At 53.7% G+C, this 19,984-nt stretch overlaps 1 protein-coding gene across 1 annotated transcript in view; it reads right to left on the bottom strand.

Moving 5' to 3' along the window:
- The window catches only part of LOC103249482 (dynein assembly factor 5, axonemal-like), a 24,610-nt gene extending 5,652 nt beyond the window's left edge, over positions 1 to 18,958 (bottom strand). The window contains exons 1-8 of the mRNA XM_021707585.1: positions 18,847 to 18,958; positions 18,272 to 18,357; positions 16,595 to 16,807; positions 13,457 to 13,600; positions 11,714 to 11,882; positions 6,471 to 6,618; positions 2,362 to 2,512; positions 1,132 to 1,288 (exon numbers count right to left, since the gene is read on the bottom strand). Of these exons, the coding sequence (XP_021563260.1) occupies positions 1,132 to 1,288; positions 2,362 to 2,512; positions 6,471 to 6,618; positions 11,714 to 11,882; positions 13,457 to 13,600; positions 16,595 to 16,807; positions 18,272 to 18,357; positions 18,847 to 18,958 (1,180 nt within the window). The remainder of the gene's footprint in view (positions 1 to 1,131; positions 1,289 to 2,361; positions 2,513 to 6,470; positions 6,619 to 11,713; positions 11,883 to 13,456; positions 13,601 to 16,594; positions 16,808 to 18,271; positions 18,358 to 18,846) is intronic.
- Between the last annotated feature and the right edge of the window lie 1,026 nt (positions 18,959 to 19,984).

The following is a 19,984-nucleotide window of genomic DNA, read 5'->3' on the forward strand; positions in this document are numbered from 1 at the left end:
GCCTGTAATCCTAGCACTTTGGGAAGCTGAGGTGAGAGGACTGCCTGAGCCCACAGGTTTGAGACCAGCCTGGGCAACTTGGCAAGACCTCCTCTCTACACTAACAAAAAAACTAGCTGGGCGTGGTGGCACGCACTGGTAGTCCCAGCTACTTAGGAGGCTGAAGCGGAAGGACTGCCTGAGCCCAACAGGTAGAGGCTGCAGAGTGAGACTTCAACTCAGAAAGGGAAAAGAGAAAGATGACTTCAAGGCACCTCCCCTGTGTGGGCCATGCCGGCCACCCTGCTCCCGGGAGGACGTCTTCTGGGACCCATGGGCAGGCTCAGCGGGGTGATACAGTCACGATCGTCTCTGCAGTCACGATTCGGCTCCGTGCTCATTTTTGGGGGGTCCTGACCGACTGCCCATTCCCACGACCCCCCCGGCCTTGTGTGCGTCTGGGGTTTGTCTGGTGCGTGAGCTTCACACGGGCCGTGATGCCGAGGCTGGGCCTGGTTCCCGCGGGGTGGCCAGGTGGGGCCTCCCTGCCCCCGGGGCGCCTGTGGCGATGGGCAGCCTCCAGCCCGTCTCAGCAGAGCCTGGCCCAGGCCTTCCCCACAGGGGGCCTGGCCGCAGCTCCTGCCAGGGTGGCCCCACGGCCCTCACGGCTGCACCCCGGCTGCCGTGCGAGCTGAGCTTCCCTCTCTCGTTCCGGTCCAGAAGACGCGTGCCTTTTTTTCTTGTTGCGCTGTTTTCCTAGTGATGTTTTATCTGTCACTGCCGTTTAGACCCACAGCACCGACTTGCGAGAAGTGAAAAAGTGGCATTTCCTACAAAGTGAACCTCAGACTTGAACGCAGCCGCCCCTGGATGTCTGTGGGGAGCACCGTGCTGTACAGGGCCCGCGCACACGGTCCCAAGTGCGGTAAGTCACGTTGAGGTGGCGTGCCGCACACCTCATCGGAGGCCCACACACCACTTCGTGCAGGCTCAATACAGCCATCGGCACGTGGCAAGTTCGTGTTCTGCTCTTGGGAACACTGTGGGCTTCTTTTCCTAATATTTTTGATCTAAAGTTGGTTCAATCCACGGATTGAACTCCCAGACACAGGGGGGCGCGACTATACACTTTGAGAAGCAAAAATGTCCTACCGGGATAAATCCTGATGAGTTCATCTGGCTCAATCATGCCACCAGAGGTCTTTAAAAACATATTAATAATACGGCATGAAATTAGTCGCGTCATCTGAGAATCTTCCTCCAGGGTGGTCAGAATTTGAGGCATCAAGGTTTCCTGCACCTCCTGTAGCTGCAATTGGCAAACACACAAGATGTGAGTGACAACCGGATGTGCCTTGAGGATAAGGATTCCTGTCTGACCTCCCGCCTGTGAAGACATGGCTCTGGTAAGATACATGAGCTTGGACTGCTACTTTGAAAGCTTTACTGGCTGGACTCGGTGGCTCAGCCTGTCATCCCAGCACTTTGGGAGGCTAAGGCGAATGAATTGCCTGAGCTTGCGAGTTTGAGACCAGCCTGGGCAACCCTCGTCTCTATAAGTATAAAAATTAGCTGGGCGTGGTAGCATGCGCCTGTATTTCCGGCTACATGGAAGGCTGAGGAAGGGTGAGGCGGAAGGATCGCCAGAGCCCAGCGGGTCGAGGCTGCGGTGGCCCTGAGCAACATGCCACTGCACCCCACTCTGGGTGACGGAGTGAGACTCTGACTCAAAAAAAAAAGAAAAGAAAGCTTTACCTGAGAAGACTAGAATCTTCACGTCAACATTTAGATAATCTGAACCATTTCTGTTTCACTGGATCAGCTGATTTTTCAAAAACACCTATGTACAACTCTTCAGCACGTAGGATCCAACTGTTTAAGGACGTTTAACTCAAGGAACAACCACGCGCACCAGGAGGTGGCGCTCACACACCGCGGGTGCTGGGGAAATGGTTCCTGGGGCGTCTGGCCGGTGAGGCGAGTTCTCGCCACAAAGGCATAACGCAACAGCAGAGATGCCCACGTTTGGTGCTGCTTCTGCTGTTTCCTGATCCCCCATGTCAGCTGGAGGCAGCAGTAAGAGCGGCACAGCTCGAGCCGGTGATCACACTCTTCGTCTCATAAAAAGGAGGCCAAATCCTCACACGTCCCCAAGAGTTTCAAGGAAGCCCGCCCCGCAACACGCACCGGTGGGGCCCACCTGGCTCACGGCATCCTCCTGCTCCCTGCTGCTGAGGCCCGGGTGCGCCCTCCCCTGCCGTGGCCTGAGAAGGGCCTTCTGCGGCGCAGCCCTCGCCCTGGAGGCCAACATACCTCCCGTGAGCGCGGGCACTTACCCTGCTGCCCCTGTCCGCGGGCCACCTGGCTGCGTGGAGAACGTACCTGCTCGGTCGACAGGGCCTCGCTGCTGGTGAGGGCCCAGAGGCAGGACACCGTGGCTGTGCGAATGGCTGCTGCCGTCCTCCCCGCGTGCCACTGCAGGTTGGGGAGCAGGATGTCCTTCGTCACCGTCTCGAGGTAGCCAGGAAGCTGCCTGGAGCCAGAGTCAGGAGCAGGTGAGGGGCAGCCAGACCCTCTCGGGGAGGGGGTCAGTGTGGAATAAGCAGGGTTGCGGGGAAGGCCGACGGGAAGCTGGAGCTGAACCCTGAACCCTGAGCACCCCTTCCCTGGGGAGGGGGGCTGCTGAGGGGACAGAGCTGTTCTTCCCAGGGAAGGGGCGGAGTGCCCAGCCTAAGCCGCCAGGGAGAGAAGGTGGCAGGGCCACACCCCTGCGGGTTCCTGCCAGCCTCTCCTGGGGCTGTGGTGGGTCCCGAATCTCCGGAACCCGGGGGGCCTGGGGATGTACTTCAGCCTCTTTCTTGGCCTCCCAGAAGGGCTTCGCCTTCTCCCCTCTGCTCCAAGGAGGCCGGAGCCACGCCCGACCTGCACTGGCAGGAGCACCTGTGGCCCGGCTGGCCCCACCCTGTGTTCCTCCCACCCAGCAGGCCAAGCCCCCGACCACACGGCCCTTCTTCCAGCAAGGACAGTGCTGCAGTTGGCCTCGGTTTCGGAGGCGGGTTGGGGGACATAGGTGGGATCCCGGGTCCTGAGAGAAGGCTCAGAGAGACAAGGACTTCCTGACCAGCTGGGTGCCTTCATTTTGAGAGTAACCAGCTAGCTGGACACGCCATGAAGAGAAGACGAAGCCAAATGAAGCACAATGCACAGCCGGCCATGCTGCCACTCTGCCCGCCTGACTCCGTGTGTGTCAGTCCCCTATCGCAAAACCTGCCACAGACCACAGAGCAAGGCCCCGGCATGTACTGCAGGTTCCACTGCACCTGCAGGTCAGAGTGCATCAGGTGAACAGCCCACCAACGTACATCCCCACAGGACTACAAAGCACATTCCAGAGGGAGCCGGGTCCCCAAGTCCGGCGGGGTTCGAAGCCCACAGCGTTGTCAAGGCTGTACCCCGTCGCCCATGGCCCAGCCTCTTTTTCCCGAAGACACCACTAGTTTACTTCCAGCAGGGGTATCTCGGTGTCAGTGTCAACAGTCCACAGCAAATGTGGACAGTTAACCAGAGCAGGACAACCTGCCCACGTTCAGCCAGGCTTGCAAGGTCAGCTCGCTGTCAAGCAAAGAGCCATCATTTCCTGCAGTGACTTCTGAGAGGACTCTCTGAGGTGCTCGTGTAAAGTGGCCCGGCAGTCGTGGCCTTGAGGGCACAAGGGCGGCTCTCAGGAGAGACGGGCTGCGCTGCACAGGCACTGCTGGCCTCGATCAGAACCCGCCACCTGAACCATTAAAGGGACGGAGAGCAAAAGGCACATCACTTTCTAAAAGTGAGTCTGCAGCAGACGCACACCTGCGCCCAGGATGACGTCCCCTCCAGGAAGACCAAGGTCAGGGCCGCTTGCCCACCAGGCTCCTCTATGGCACAAGCGCCCCTGGGGGCCTTGCTCGGCCAAAGGATAACATCAAGGGGCAGACGTCCTCTCTAAGTCATGCACCTGCGTCACCGCAAGCGTTTTTACTCCGAGGCTGCCAGTGTCTTCCAGCTCTCTCGGAGCCAAGGGCCAGGGCGCCTGCTGCTGTCGCTGTCCTGACTTCACAGGCACCTTGGCCCTGAGGAGCAAGGTGGCCTGACCTGGAGAAAAAAAAACCTGTGCAGAAAACAAAAGCACCCTCGACAGAGCAACCCACAGGAAAGTGGGGCGACTGGAAGAGAGACCCAGGCATGTCAGGTCCACGAGGACGCCTGACAGTGCAACCAGGAGCCCAGAGAATCCAGCAGAGGATTCCCGGTGGCTGATGTTCTGGGTTTGCTGTGTGAGCACCTCCTCACTTATAAGAAACTCAGCTGGGTGCAGCGGCTCGTGCCTGTAATCTCAGCTACTTGGGAGGCTGAGGTGGGAGAATCGCAACATAGTGAGACTGGGTCTCTACAAAAAAAAAAAAATTAGCCAGGCATGGTGGCACCTGGAGTCCCAGCTACTCAGCAGGATCGCTTGAGTCCAGGAGTTGGAGGCTGCAGTGAGCTATGACTGTGTCTCTGTACTCCAGCCCTGGTGACAGAACAAGACCCCATCTCTTTAAACAAACAAACAAAGCAGCCCTCACTCCAAACCTCCCAGCAGTTTCTTTGAAGCTAGTCAGATCATCCCAAAACCCCAATGGCCCAAGGCCCAAAACATGCTGAGCGCTCACCTGAGGCTCAAAGGAAATGCTAACTGGAGCGCTGTGGCTGTCGGGTAACTCAGGTCAGGAATGCTCACCTCAGAGTAAGATGCAAGCATGCCAAGTCCAAGAGAATCTGAGACACTTCTGTCTCTGCATTCCGGCCTGTATGAGGAGGCCCTTTCACAGTCGTGGTGTTCATGGTAGAAGCACCTGGTACCTGAACCTGACCCTCCTCAAGCACCGGACCTCCCAGCCCCTCACAGCAAGGAGCTGCACACAGCGGGCGCTCACAGCTACTGACAGAATGAGAATGTTCTCCACAAGACAATGGTCAGCAGAAGACTCCCTGTCCGGTGTTTCTACTTCAGCAGAGCCCATTCAGCATTTTATGACGCTACCATTTTAAAACCCTAAAAATTAAGACCATCGGACACTTTAAGAAAAATCCTTCCCATCTGTAAAAGTGACTAACTCGCTAAAATAACCGCAACGTAAACACCTTGCTTCCCCAGCACAGCTTCTTTCCACAAGAAGTCTGTAACTGCAGGTTCGTCTGGGCACTCAGCCTGAGTCTGAAAGCCGTGTGGAGTGGGCGGACTGTTCCGGAAGCAGCGTCCCGCCCCTCCCCACAGACGCGTGGCCACCCGAGGCTGCTCCGGGGCAGACCCGGACCAGCTGCCGGGCCGCTGTCCACACGGATGTGGTCTGCGAGTGGGGCGGCTGCCAAGGCTCCCCCTCCTATCTTTCTGCGGACCCCACGGAAGCTCGAAGTGTCTGCAGACGAGCAGGGAACAGCACTTCCTACAGTACGATGGGCTGGCCGGAGGCCCAACGGCAGAGGGATGAGGGCTACAAAGAATGACCAGCTTCTTTCCACGCTGGACTTTAGCTTTCAACCCACGCCACGTTGGCGGAAGACCGGAGCCTTGGAGGGGCAGGTCCTGGCACTGCTAGAGTCCAGACAGGTGGCAGTGCCACCATCTCGCCAGAATCAGTCACGCAGGCCCCACCTCCCGCGGGGACCCATCTGGGTGTGACCAGGCGACTCTGCACCTTGTGGTAATCTCACAGAGGCAAACAGGACGGCCTGAAGAGCAGTCGAGAGGCAGACACCTGGGCAGGCCTCTTCCTCCCAGCAGTTCTAGACTCCTCTGGACTCTGCAAACCCACCCAGGAGAACCAGCTGGCTGCTCCGGCTGCACCAGGGTCCAGGCTGCGGCCTCGCCTCCCGCCCTTGCTCCTCTTTCCCTCTGCCTCGTTCCTCTACGTCAAAGCCGGCATGCTCAAGGTCCTGCACGTTCTAATGCTATCTGGATGTTCTTGTAGATAACAGACGAGTGTCTCTAAGAACTTAACCATCCGCAGTAATTCAGTCAATTCTTTGTTAGGTTTGAAAGGCACCAAAGTTCTTTTAAAACTGAGAACAGCTAATATATAAGCCATTAATAGCTAATGTTCCCTAAAACTTTTCACTCAACGGAACCCCAACGACCACACTCAAGTGGCTCTGACTGAGTGTTTCCCTGCGCCGCGCATTCCCGGGACCTTGCTGCTCACCCGGCAAGGGCAGATGCTGTGGGACCCAGGCTGCCCCGAAGCTCAGGGGTCGCCTCGTGCCTCTGCCTCAGACCTCAGCGTGAGGGGAAGTGGGGACGCTCGGCTGAGCACAGTGCTGGGTGACAGGAGGGCACTCCTGGCCCAGCACAGTGTGGGGAGGGTAGAGGTGGGAGCCTCCGGCCCAGCCCGGGGGGGGAGTAAGGGGCAGAACCACGGCCGGGCGGTGTGGGGGGCGGACGGAGGCACGGACAGACCTGGAAACCAACCTACCCTTGGGAGTCAACAGTGTCCTTGGCTCTGAGCAGCACCTTCGACAGGACGGAAAAGAGCTTCAGGCGCATCTGCGGGTCTCGCGCGGGCTGGAGACAGGCTCTGAGCATGGGCACCACGTGTGGCAGCACTTCTCCCAGCACGGGGCCTGTGGGACAAGGGCACGGGTGCTCCAGTATGCGCGGCCTCCCACGGCCGCCCCAAGCCCAGCAGCAGCCCTGCCCCTGGCGTGTTCGCTTGGGTCCTGTCCCCTTCCCATCGTACCCCTCCCCACCTGGACCATGGAGGGGACTGCCAAAGGAGAGAAGCAGAACAATTTAACTCCCGAAATTACACGTATCGTTCAATATGTAAGCTTTCTATGTCTTCTATATTCCTCCAGATTCTTGTAAAAAATCCAAGTCAAAAAGTATTTTAAAGATCAACCAGAAGGCTGCGCTCGGTGGCTCAGCCTGTAATCCCGGCACTTTGGGAGCCCACAAGGTCGAGACCAGCCCAGGAAATTTGGCACGACCTCGTCTCTACAATAAATAAAAAACTAGCCAGGTGTTGTAGCACAGGCCTGTAGTTCCGGCTTCTTGGAAGGCTGAGGCAGAAGGATCGCCAAAGCCCAGCAGGTTGACGCCGGGGTGGCCATGAGTGTGGCACTTCACTCCAGCCTGGGTGATAGAGTTAGACTCCAACTCAAAAAAAAAAAGATCAACCAGAATCAATTACTCAAATTAAGTGCATTGTTTAACACTTGCCAACGCTTTGCAGCCATCACCCCTTTCGTGCCTATGACTAGATGAAGAAATGGATGGATTCTTCCCATGCTACAGGGACTTCAGACAAGGCTATGAGATTGAGCTCTGGAACTCACTGCACTGTGACAGGAACACAGCAGTCTCTGGCATCCAGCAGTAACTGTGGTTCACAGGAGCCCAGCCACAAAACAGTGGCCCTGCTTCTCCTGGTGTCCACAACAGAATGGCATATTTTAGAGTAGCTGAACCCTCAAACCCTTCTGCTCTAGAACACATTTGCCGATTGTGGGATAAGTTAGACCAGGCCAAGCAATTCTAGCCTTTGCTCTTGATGACACAGAGGCTCAGACTCTAGAGTGTCAAATGGCTGTGAGGCAGTGAGGCCCAGGAGGGAGGACCCCACTGCACGGAGCTGCATGTGGGCCTAGGGGAGGGAAAGAAAACAGGAGCCACCACCGAGATGATGTGACAAAGCACCGCTGCACTGATGGGCATCCCGCCAGCACAGACGTGAGTGCCAAGGGCTTGTTCAGGCCCTCTGTCCACATCGCCACGTCTGGTAATGTCTCAACTTCAGAAGAGGGCATTCAGGATCAAGCGTCAGTCTCCCAAGACTGTAGAGTTTTGTTCACAAAGAAAACATAAAATGTAAACGTGAGGGAGGAGTGAATCTCGAGGGACATCTTACTGTCCCCTCCTGCAAAGAACCATTGTAACTTGAGCACTCTGCCAGTCATTCTTTGCAAACTGCATAAATCATTTTGAATAATTAAACTCTGCATCAGACAAATGCTCCCTAATAAAAAGAAAAGAGAAGACAGGCACGGTCCTCATGCCTATAATATCAGTACTTTGGGAGGCTGAGGCAGGAGGATAGCTTGTGGCCAGGAGTTTGAGACTGCAATGAGCTATGACTGTCACTGCACTCCAGCCTTGGTGACGGAGCAAGACCCTGTCTCTAAAACAAGCAAAAGATAAACATTTTTAAAAGGAGAAAGAAGTCCTCAAAAATATAGGGCATTTGTCATTACTTACAGCATAGACAGACAGGTGAATTTAAGTCCTCAGTAAGGTGCACACCACACTGAGTGTTAAAATCAGCCTTTGGGACAAACACACCACAACTGTCATGGGCAGGTGCCGAGATGGGGTATCCATGAGGCACAGGGAGCTCTCCATCCCCTTCCAGAAGACACTTTCAGGAAATTAAAAAGACTACATGCAAAACCATGCGCCGGAATCTCTCAAAGTGGCTTGTTCCCTTCAAGTGGTTTAATCCTCACCAAAGTGTGGTTTGTCCGTGTGGAAGGAGTCAGAGAACAGGGGGTTCCAATGCCCCAAGCTCCGTCTTCTCCATCAGTTACCTGGAACGTGGTTGTAGCACTGCCACACGCTGGAATGCAATTCCTGCAACCTGGGAGCAGCCTGCCAAGCTGGGTGGGACACAGACAGGCCCTGGGTCTTGAGCAACACTGCCGATTTTAAAAACCGCTTTTTAAGACGAGACCCATCTGTAAGATACTTTCTGCAGACATGAAAGTTCAGGCGAGACACAAGGCTGGAGGCCCATGTGCCCAGTGGTGTGTGGTGCCTGTACTGCTGGAATCTGTCAAGCTTTGGGCTGAGGGACCTGGAAAAACTTCTGGACCCTTCTGGGGTGGAATCCAGACAAACTGCTGGGCCCTTCTGGCTGTGGGACCGGGACAAACTCCTGGACCCTTGGGTCCCGTGTTCTAGTCTTGCAGCACATGCAAACATTTGCCCAGGCAGGCTCCTTATCCCAATAACAGACCCTGAAGTAGGTGCTGTTCCCACTGCAGGAAAGGACGGGCAGGAACCGGCGAGGGCGGAACCTGCATCGCACTTGCCACCCTCTCGGTGCATCTCCGGGACCTGAGACACACGCCCGCCACGCGTCACGTGCACGCTCCCTGCCGGACATCACCGAGGCTCAGGGCATTCATGGGGACGTGGCCCAGAGGGAAGGCCCCGATGCCAAGCTCACTCTCTGACGGCCCACGCAGACCCGAGCCCAGAGAGCTGGAACAGCACGGGGCACAGGTGCGACGGGGCCCCCCAACACGGGTGCCACCTGTCCTGAGCCGTCTGCTGGGCCCCGAGTCCCTCAGCCCACCCGGCTGCCTCACTTGCCTTCGCCGCAGGGGAACACTGCTGCCAGCTCGAGTGCGGGGTCAGGTCTGAGTGGCCAGGGGTCCCGCCCACGAGTCCCCACAGCCTGCTCTGAGCTGCTGTCTGCAGGGGTCCCTCCCGTGCCACGCACCTGGGCCCCGGCAGGATGTGTCACGGCAAAGTCGTTCAGACACATGACCTGAGGCGCTGCACGGCAGGACATCTCGGCAGGTCATCTGGGATTAAACGCCTTTCCTGCTGTGAGGGCCACACTGCAGCTGACCTGTTTCTGCTTTTGTGACTCTCTGCATCTCAATACACTGGAAACAGGACACATTTTCTGGCCCAAATACAGAAAGGAGCCCCCTGTCTCCAAGTCCACCTCCAGTGCCGGGGATGGAGAGAAAGGGGTGCACCGACAGCCTCTTCCTAGGGCCTGGGATGTGTCCGAAGTGGGTCCCTTGGAAAGTTGCAAAACCCCAAACCAAAACTAACACTGAATCCAGTCATGGGCCTGCCTGGCACGGATTTTCTTGTCCCTGGCACACGATGCCTACATGCCCAGGTCTCTCTCTCTTTTTTGAGTTGAAGTCACATTCTGCCACCCAGGCTGGAGTGCAGTGGCATGATCATGGCCACCGCAGCCTCAACCTGCTGGCCTCAGGTGATCCTTCCACCTCAGCCTTTCAAGTAGCTGGGACTACAGGCGTGCGCCACCACATTCAGCTATTTTTCAATTTCTTTTAGAGGCGAGGTCTCGTTATATTGCCCAGGCTGGTCTCAAAGTCCTGGGTTCAAGTGATAACGCCTGTCTTGGCCTCTCAAGGTGCTGGTATGACAGGTGTGAGCCACCAGGCCCAGCCCCAGCCCCAGGTCTCCTTTTCCTTCACACCATACTATGTATCTTTTCATGTTGCTCCCAAGGCTGGATAAGTGTTTTTTGTGGCTGCTGGGACACTTCTTCTCTGAGATGGCATTATCTGCTTAACTGCTAGCTGGGTATTGGGTCACTTCCAAATTTTGCTATTCGGTGAAGTTCTGCTGGGTACACAGCTTTGTCCACAATTAGGGTGATATCCTTAGGATAATTTCTCACGAACTTGATCACGGGATAAAAGGGAGTAAATATACTGGCAGTTGTACATGGTATTCCCAGCTGCCAGGCACCTAGCTCCACACCTTGAGGGGCAGCTTTTTTATTTGTGGCCTAATTTGATAAAAGAAAACGTGGTGCCTCATGAGTTCTATCTCATATTTCCTTCTTTTTAGAGGGGCTGGGTTTTTCCCACTCTATTTATTAGTTGCATTAGCTCTTATAATCTAGATATTTTGCCTATTTTGCCTATTTGCCTATAATGCTTTTATCCTCATTTTGTGGGAGCGTTATATAACAAAGCTCTTATACTGTCATATTTATTGTAACTACTTATGTCTATGTTCCTTTTATTTTGGTTCAAATGTATTACAGTCAAATCTATTTCCTTCATTTGTGGTTCTCCCTCAATCTTCTCAAAGTTTAGGAAGTTACCCCTTTCTGTCTGTTTAAGATAATTAAATTAAAAAATTAGGCTGGGCTCAGTGGCTCAGCCTGTAATCCCAGCACTTTGGGAGGCCAACGTGAGTGGATTGCCAGAGCCTGCAGGTTCGAGACCCGCCCAGGCAACTTGGCGAGACTTCGTCTCTCAATAAATAAAAAATTAGCTGGGCATGGTAGCGTGCGCCTGTAGTTCCGGCTACTTGGAAGGCTGAGGCGGGAGGACCACCAGAGCCCAGCAGGTCAAGGCTGCAGTGGCTGGGTGGCTGGGAGCGTGCCACTGCTCTCCAGTCTGGGAGACAGAGTGAGACTCCAACTCAAAAAAAAAAAAAAATTAATCTTCCTGCAGAACTACTGCAAATGAATAATTTAAAAATTTCTCATAGTTAAAAAAATTATTTCAAATTTTTTTTTAGAGATAGGATCTTACTCTGTAACCCAGAGTAGCTAGACTTAACCTCCTGTCTCTGCCTCCCGAGTAGCTGGGACTACAGGTGCACACAAGATTGGGTGGATTGATGGATAGAAGGATTTACTGACTTACTAAATTTTTTTTGTTAGAGATGGAGTCTCACTTTGTTGCCCAGGCTGGTCTCAAACTCCTGGCTCAAGCAATCCTCCCACCTCGGCCTCCCAAAACTCTGGAATTACAGGGGTGAGCCACCACATCTGGATGTTTTTGTTCCCTAAGACACTCATTTCTCCACAGGCAAGAGTGACTATTGGTCACTTTGAAAAACATGCCTCAGTTAAAAATAGTTCAGTTAGTTGAATCTGGCTCCCGCTGAACACCTCACATGGTCTGTGAGAAGACAGCATGCTGAAGGGCTCACCTGAGTGAGTGATGAGGACGATGAACTGCAGGAGCTCCGGGGAGCACACGGTCCAGTCGTGGTGTGTCACGGCCAGCTGCTCCAGGAGGCGGCCCATGTGCTTGCGGTAGAGGTCCTGGCGGCTGCTGGCGCTTTCCACTGTGGCCAGCGCATCCATCACCTCCTGAGCCTGGAGGTTACAAGGCAGAGGCTAACATGGTTCTCATTTCTAGGGCTCAGAACTCCCCGCCGGGGGCTCACCTTCACCCCTGCAGGTGAGAACACGCGGGCCAGGAGGGCACCACTGTGAGGAAACCCTGCCACCAGCTTGCTGGGAAGCCAGGGCTGTGGGCAGAGGCCTCCATTCTCATCTGCGCCATGCCGCATGTGCAGCCACAACGAACCGGCAACATGCATGCGCCACACGACACGGTGCCGTGGGCCCAGACTTATGCCAATCCCCAGGATGGTCCGCTGGAAGGAGCAGGGCTACTCTAGGAGGCGCCCTGAGGCTGGTGTCAGCAGGGCCCAGCCTGCGGACCGAGGGGCTGAGCAGGTGTAAAGATCACCTGAGCAGACAGGCTACATTCACCAAGGACCGCCTGCTGCCTCTGCTCAGACCAGACCCCCAGGCGGGAAAGAGTCCAGTGCTGCTCTGGAGGGACCAAAGGGCACGAGGTGATTCAGCAATGAAGCTGGCCAGGTGTGGGGTAGGCGCCTGGAGTACCAGCTGCTCAAGAGGCAGAGGTGGGAAGAGGGCTGAGCCCAGAAGTTGGAGGATGCAGCGAACCATGATCAGGTCATGGCACTCCAGCCTGAGAAACAGAGTGAGGCCTGGTCTTTGAAAACAACAAGCAAAACGAATAAAGCTGCCCCGTCACCATTTAGCCTGTGCCTTTCCCCTGGGGTTTGGGAACAGGAGGACGTGCTGAGCCTCCCCGGGCAGCTGCCTGTGGCCTGGGGTCTGTGTTGCAGATCACAGGCAACCTGAAAGTTGCTGAGCTTTCTTCCTGTCACCAGGGTCCTGCCTCTGCTCGTAGTGATGGCCCTGTTGGTGACAAACTGCCTAAGATATATGCCCTTTGGAAAGGCTGTTTTTAAAGAGAAATAAAACGCAGCTTAAAGAGGCCCCACAAAGGGAGAGGCATGGGCGGTTCCTGTGCAGAGTTCAGTCTATACGTCTTTTCAGGAGGCCCATGGCGGCCCAGAGAAGCAGAACTGGAAGGAAATCCAGTTCTCAGCCTCACCTGGAGGTGATTCTCAGAATCCACAGGGAACTGGGGGTTAGAAGGTTTTCAAGCATAAATATAGAGCCCATGGAATAGAAACAATTTTGTAAGGCTGGGACACAGTTAAAGTAGGAAAATCAGGATACTGTTTTCTTCCCAGACTCTGTCGCACAAACGTGTTTTAGAGCCCACTAAGATGCACCGTGTAAGGTTATGGTGGTCTTGTTTCCTGTGTGTTTCTTTGCCAGGGACTCTAAGATTAACAGCTGTCTCCACTCTTACATGCTGACAGACACTGGCGGTTGGAGGGGACAGCCCCAAGGGCCACCTGGTGGACGGCTCCCCACTGGTTCTAAACCCTGCCATCTTTGTGGTTGGTTGGTCAGGCTTGCCTGAGGCCTGATGTTCAAGCACAGAGGAGACGTGTGGAGACAGCTGCACTCCTGTCAGAGAGAGACTGCATTTATAGAGAGATCGTGTCCAGCTATGAGCTCTGCCAGGTTGTGCCACACAGTGGGACCGCCATCAACCTTACCTTGTCCTCAAGGTTACTGGCACCTGAGATGGCCACTATCGTCACCAGAACCTCCATGAGCTGGAGGCCGGCCCCACCGCAGTCCTCTTGACACGTGGACACCAGAGCCTGTACACACAGCAGCAGGCGCTCCAGGTAGAGGTCCTGCAAGAGACAAGGCTGTCAGGGCCCCACCCGGTCCGGCACCCCTGGCCTGTGGCTTCGAAGCCGGCAGTGGACGGGAGGGTTTCTGCAGCTGGATCCCATGGGTACTGGCCATGGGTTAGAGCACAGCAACCATAAAAAGGGCATGTGTGAGACGACAGGGGAACTGGACTCAGACTGGGAATTAAGGAATTCATGCTTTTCTGTAAAATGCCAAATGGTTTAGTTAGGTTTTTAAAACGTTCTTGTGAGTTGGCGACACATACTGAGATAATTACAAGCAAAATTACGGTACTCCTTGGACTTGCTTAGTTCTCCCCACTCTCCCAAAGTTAAAAAAAAAGTGGTACAAGGTAGATAAAACAAGAATGCAAAGGGGTCAGTCACTACTGAAGTCACAGGACAGATGCAAGGAAGTTCATTCTGCAATCTTCCCATTTGTGTACATTTTTGAATACGAATTTTTAACAAAAATAAAGCTCTAGGGTTCACAAACACTTCCTGACTGACAGGTGATATCGCAGCCATGTACCAAAGGCCTAGGAGTCAAACTGCTTCCCTCCCCACTGTAGCCTTGCTCATGGCACACCAGGTGAGACCCACAACTGGCAGAGGGGATGCAGGAACCTGAGACTTCTGTTCACATTCACTTCTTATAATGTTGCTCTAACATCTCTATTTCATGTATGTTTCATAAAGTACAGAATAAACCAGGAGAGTAATCATGCAGTTTAAGAACACGATTACAAATAAACAAGTGTATGTATATCGTAGAGATATGCTTAAACTTTTTTACTAATTATTTGCCTAGAAAACAGTTTGGGTCCAAATTTCCGAATCAGTCCTAAGATCCTGGGACTCATCTACCAGTGACAGAAATCCCCAAAGTTTAAGCGAAAGCTTCACACTGCATCCTAGCTGCGCAGTCCACGCACCCTCAGGTCGCCCACCCGCAGCAGATGACACAGAACTGTGGACGGCGTCAGCCTTGGAGGGCGGGCAGGATGGCCCTGCCCCACCCCGGGAGGTCGGGCTGTGAGCAGTGGGTGCCCCAACTCCCAGGAAAAGCCACAGATTTATGTTTTTATTCCAATCTATACTTTTTACACAGCCCAGTTTCTTTGAGGCCTGGACTGATTTCTGAGGACATGATCCTGGCTAATTTCTAGACTGGTCGGAAATGTAAATTTAAGAAGCTATGATTTTTTCAACTAAAATCAAAAGAAGTGCATCTTTAGAAGACACGGCCACTCCCAGCTTTCCTAAGCTATCACACTGACGCTGGAGCTCGTGAGGGTGACACCCTCCTGGTATGGATACGGCAATATCTCTGAGGGTATAACAAGACTTAATGTCTACAGATTTCTCTATTTGTAGCCAGGGAATTTTCAGTGTCTGCCTACACACACACTGAATGAAAAAGGGAACGAGACATGACAGGAAATAACCTCAGTATTTTCTGCTTCTGAAGTAACAGGATTCAAGATCACACAAACTCAGAAATCAACACGCAAGATCACAAGCGGGAGTCACTGAAGTGCCGGCGAGGTCTCCCTCAGCAATGCCAGTGACATCCCTGAACCGCTTTCCTTTGGTCAACAGCAATCAGTGAGTTATCCTTATCCTCATCCTGATCCTACCACACAGCTTCCTCCCTTCAGTCACCTGCCACTAAACACATTTCCACGAGAGGCCCCAGCTTCCTCCAGCTGAGCTCCAGGTACACAGCCGGCCTGAGACTCCTGGGGAAGACCCTAACCCTACAAAGCCAGACTCCCTGCCAACCCCAGGGGTGGGCTCAAGTCAGAGCTGCAGCTGAGAGTACATCTTCACGGACTTGTTCTGTTTAGCACAGGATTTTTTAAATTTCAGTTTGTTCTTGAAAGACACTCTTAACCTTTTCTTATAGCTACTTAGGAATAACTGCAGGAAACAGAACCTGCTTCCCAAATACCTCACCAAGTGTGTGAGCTGCCCTGACGTGGAAAAGAACACGGATGCGTCAGAAATGCATTTGGGAAGAGTTGAACGGTGGCTGGGACCCACTGTGGTCCCTGGTGCAACCTTGGCTCCACCTCCCTCTCTCGGCGAACTTTAGCAACTGCCTCACGGGTTCTTAAGATGGTTTATGAACATGATTGTGACTTGCCACTTCCTCGTTTTGGGGACAGAGAATGGGCCGTGACACAGGACAGGAACAAGCTGACAGCAAAGCTGCTGGTCTCGGCCCCTCTCGCTCAGCTATGTGGCTGAAAACCTCCAAGCCTGTGCTGGCATCCTGGGGCAAACCAAGGTCTGCACTGCACAGGACAGCCAGGCAACGGCGGCAGGCCCTTGTGTTCTAGAACCACAGAGTCCAGTGCATACGCTGATCAGAGTTAAGCCTATCACATCCAAACAAAAACTAAGTCTTATGTTTTCTTCCATAGAAAACAAGTATAATCATTGCAAATGATTAAGTCCAACCACCCAAGTTGTTTCAGCTCCAGGTGTAATGGATTTACTGCTCAATTTAAAATGCAGCAAACAACCTGGGCGAGTCATCAAGCAGGCTGCAGTAACGTCAGTGGCCCGAACCAGTGTGCTGTCCAAACCAACTTGACACGGATGGGCAGATGGGTGACCTCATCTCTCCGGAACGGGCAGATGTGGACCCTCAGAGCTGTGTTGCTGGCCTGTGTCCACCCTAGAGGCACAAGCCAAGAGAAACTTCCTGGTACGGATGTGTTCTGAGCTGTTCACCAACACTCACTGTGGCTAGTGTAGCCAGAAAAGGGGCATTTTAATCAACCTAGGTGTGAAAGGCTGTCTGCAGCTGGTTGCTACAGGACCGCACAGAGCAGCACAGGGGCCCTGAATGGGGTGTGGTGTGAGCACACTGGCCACACTGGATGTTTCTGGCAGACCTGGCATGGAGCGGACGGACCGCCATGGTCAGAACTATGGCAGGGGAGATGCCTGTTCTCCACTTCCTGTCCCCTCCTGTGTGCTTACATGTTCAGATGCCTGGCAGATGTGGGCTTGTGCTAGTTCTGTGGCGATGACCTTCAGGTGAGGCTGCAGGGCTTCTCGGGGGCAGCCTCGAATGGCAGATGCAAGCACCAGGAGGCCAGAGGGGGAGGGCGCCTTCCTAAGCATTGGTAAGATCAGCTTCAGAAACACCTCGGGGTTGACAAACGTCCCAATGAGCTCTGCAGACCTCGTGCACTGCAAGAGAAAAACAGGGAAAACTGTGAGGTTGAAAACACAGACCCGCCAACTCCATGACTGACAAAGGCCTAACATCTTGGATCTACAAGGAACTCAAAGTGCTGAAAGGAAAAAAACAAACAACACCATTACAAAGTGGGCAAAAGATATGAACAGACACTTCACAAAAGAAGACATCCGAGCAGCCAGCAGACACATGAAGAAATGGTCAACCTCACTAATCATCAGGGAGATGCAAATTAAAACCACACCGAGATATCACCTAACTCCAGTCAGAATGGCCATCATCAATAACTCAAAAAATAACAGATGCTGGAGAGGATGTGGTGAAAGGGAACACTTATACACTGCTGGTGGGAGTGTAAACTAGTGCAGTCTCTGTGGAAAGCAGTGTGGTGATTCCTAAAAGTTCTAAATATCGACCTCCCATATGACCCCGCAATCTCCCTGCTGGGAATATACCCTGAAGAACTCAAATCACTCTATAAAAAAGATACTTGCACAGTATGTTTATCGCAGCATTGTTCACAATAGCAAGAACCTGGAACCAACCATGCTATCCATCAAAAGAGGACTGGATTAAAAAAATGTGGCACACATACACGATGGAATACTACACAGCCATAAAAAAGAACAAAATCATGAATTTCACAGCAACCTGGATGGAACTAGAGTCTATAATACTGAGTGATCTTTCACAGCAACAAAGATCTTAGTATCACATGTTCTCACTCGTAAGTGGACCCTGAACACCTATCGTAATACTACAAGAAAAGGATTGACAGTGGTGGGAATCTATGGGCGGGGGAAGACAGGGAGGGCACGGGTGATGGGATTAATGGTAGTCAATATCTGTCTGGGATTATCAACAAGGGTGCCTGAATGATGCATGTTTGTATACCTAACCCTTAACTGTACCCCACAATTTTAAAATAAAAATTATGTCTAAAAAATAAATAAATAAAATAAAAGCTAAAAAAAAAGAAAACACAGACCCACTAGCCAGGCCCCTGGGGCATCTCCAGGGCCTTCTGCCCACCAAGTCCTACATGAGAACACGTGTTTGTGCATGTGTTCAGAACACCTCTGAAAGGCACACCATCCTCTCGTGGTCTCGCCACGGCCACGAAATGGTTTGAGCAGGTATACGCCTCTCGAGGCAGCAAGGGTCTGCCCTGCAGGAAGGCTGCGTCCTAGCAGCAGTCTCCACTGCGTGCCCCATCTGAGGCCAAGGATCTCCCCACACGAATATGTGGATAAACCCATACAGGCACCTCCGCACCGTGGAGTTCCACCAGCCGTAAAAAGAAATTGCACCAACATCGACACAGGCAGCAACCTAGGTGGATCTCAGGGCATGACGACGAGTGACCAACACCAATCCCAGAAGACCACACACTGCATGACTATAAGACACTCTCAAACAACACGTTACAGGGAGGAAGAACGGATGGTGGCCACCAGGAGCGACGTGACCAGCAGGGCCGCCCACGGGGCTCTGGTGCTGGTGGGCAGTCCTGTGCCTGGATCCCTGGCGGCCACAAGACCTGCACAGGTGGTCGGAGGCAGGAACCACACCACGGCCCAGGGACACAGCCTGGCCTGACTGCTTTTCTAGCATGGAAGGCAGGGCCCCTGGGGGACAGTGCGGGAGGGGCATAGGGACCGCCTGTGCTATTTGTCCAACTTCTGGGAATCTATAACGATTTCAAAACAGAAAGTTAAAAAAAAAAACTAACTGAAAACAATACAATACAAAAAATCAAAACTCCGCCTGCTACCTCCTGGCCCCTCCCACCCAACTCCTATTTGCTGGAGTCTTAAATGCAGCTCAAGAGCATGAGGACAGGCCCTGAGCCAGTTCAGGCGGTTCCACGGCACTGCCACTGAGGTTTAGTTCCCTCATTCTCTCTCCCCCTCTCTCTCTCGGTCCATCTCTGTCTGTCTCGTCCCTGTCACCCCATGCCGACTCCCTCCTGGCTCGGTGCCAACAGCACTGTTTGGTGTGGGAGGTGGAGGGTGGGAACACCACGTACTCCCGAGAACAGGGCTCTTTGGCTGGGAGTTCTCAGAATTCAGGAGGCCACACAGCCCTCCACAGGTGAGGGGAAGGCAGGCGCTCTCAGGGACGAGGACAAAGCAGGACATGTGTCGCCAAGGCTGGCGTGGGAAGCCTAAACCACGTCCCGCCTCCTGCACAGAGCTGGGGCGTGGGGGAAGCTCGGCGACCACAGGAAGACCCAGTTGAGGCGCCACCAGACACCAAAGCAGCCTTGCTTGGACCCCAGTGTGAACAAGTCTGCCACAGACAGATACTTCTGAAGCCTCAGGGAACTGGAATAAGGACGGGTGTCAGACTTGAGGGCATCACAGACTGCGTATGTGGGCTGTGGCTCTGTGTGTGTATTAGAAAGGAAAGTCCTTCAACACCAGGACAGAGCCAGCCACAGGCTGCAATCTGCTTCGATTGCTCCCCGGGACCAGGGGCAAGGTGGGCAGAATCGTGACAGCAGGTAGGGCTGGACATTGCCTGGGGTCACCGCAGCATTCGCCCTCTTTTTGTGTGCTTAGAGATTTCCATGCAAAAGGTAAAAACCACAGCATTAAGATCAAAGTCCCACAAAAAGTAAAAACCACAGCACAGAAGTCACAACACAATCTTCCCAGCCTGCTACCCACACGAGGCCCGAGCAGCCCCCACAGGGCTTGCACAGAGACCACCCTCCTCCGCTGGGGTCCTCTCAGTTGCTGAGGCTCTGTCCCCTCACCTATGAGTTCTCACAACCGTCCTGGGTGCACCGGCTGCCCGCTGCCCCAGAGCTGGGAAGCCTGTGCCTGGTGGTGTTGGAATGAGCCTGTGCTGCGTTCCCCAGTGTCCTGCAGACCCGAGGCCTACACGACGCCCCGCAGACCACGTGCCCCGAGGCTGGCAGTGCGTGAAAACCTGCAGTCTTGCAGGAAAGAAAGCTGAACTCTGTTTAAATGCATGCTTCCCACACTTACGTGGCCAGCCCCCTTCTTCCAGGAACCCACTAGGAACACGCCGCCAAGGAGGGGACTGGGACAGTAGGTACGGCAGCCGCTGGGACTGTGCTGAGATCTGCAGTACCCTGGGACAGCGGCTTTATTGTTTTGTAAAGAAACAAATCCTTTTGAAAATTCAACTAGAATTAA

The sequence above is a fragment of the Carlito syrichta genome, unplaced genomic scaffold (genome assembly GCF_000164805.1).
Source record: "Carlito syrichta isolate Samal-C Ts95f unplaced genomic scaffold, Tarsius_syrichta-2.0.1 Scaffold120531, whole genome shotgun sequence".
NCBI lineage: Eukaryota > Metazoa > Chordata > Mammalia > Primates > Tarsiidae > Carlito > Carlito syrichta.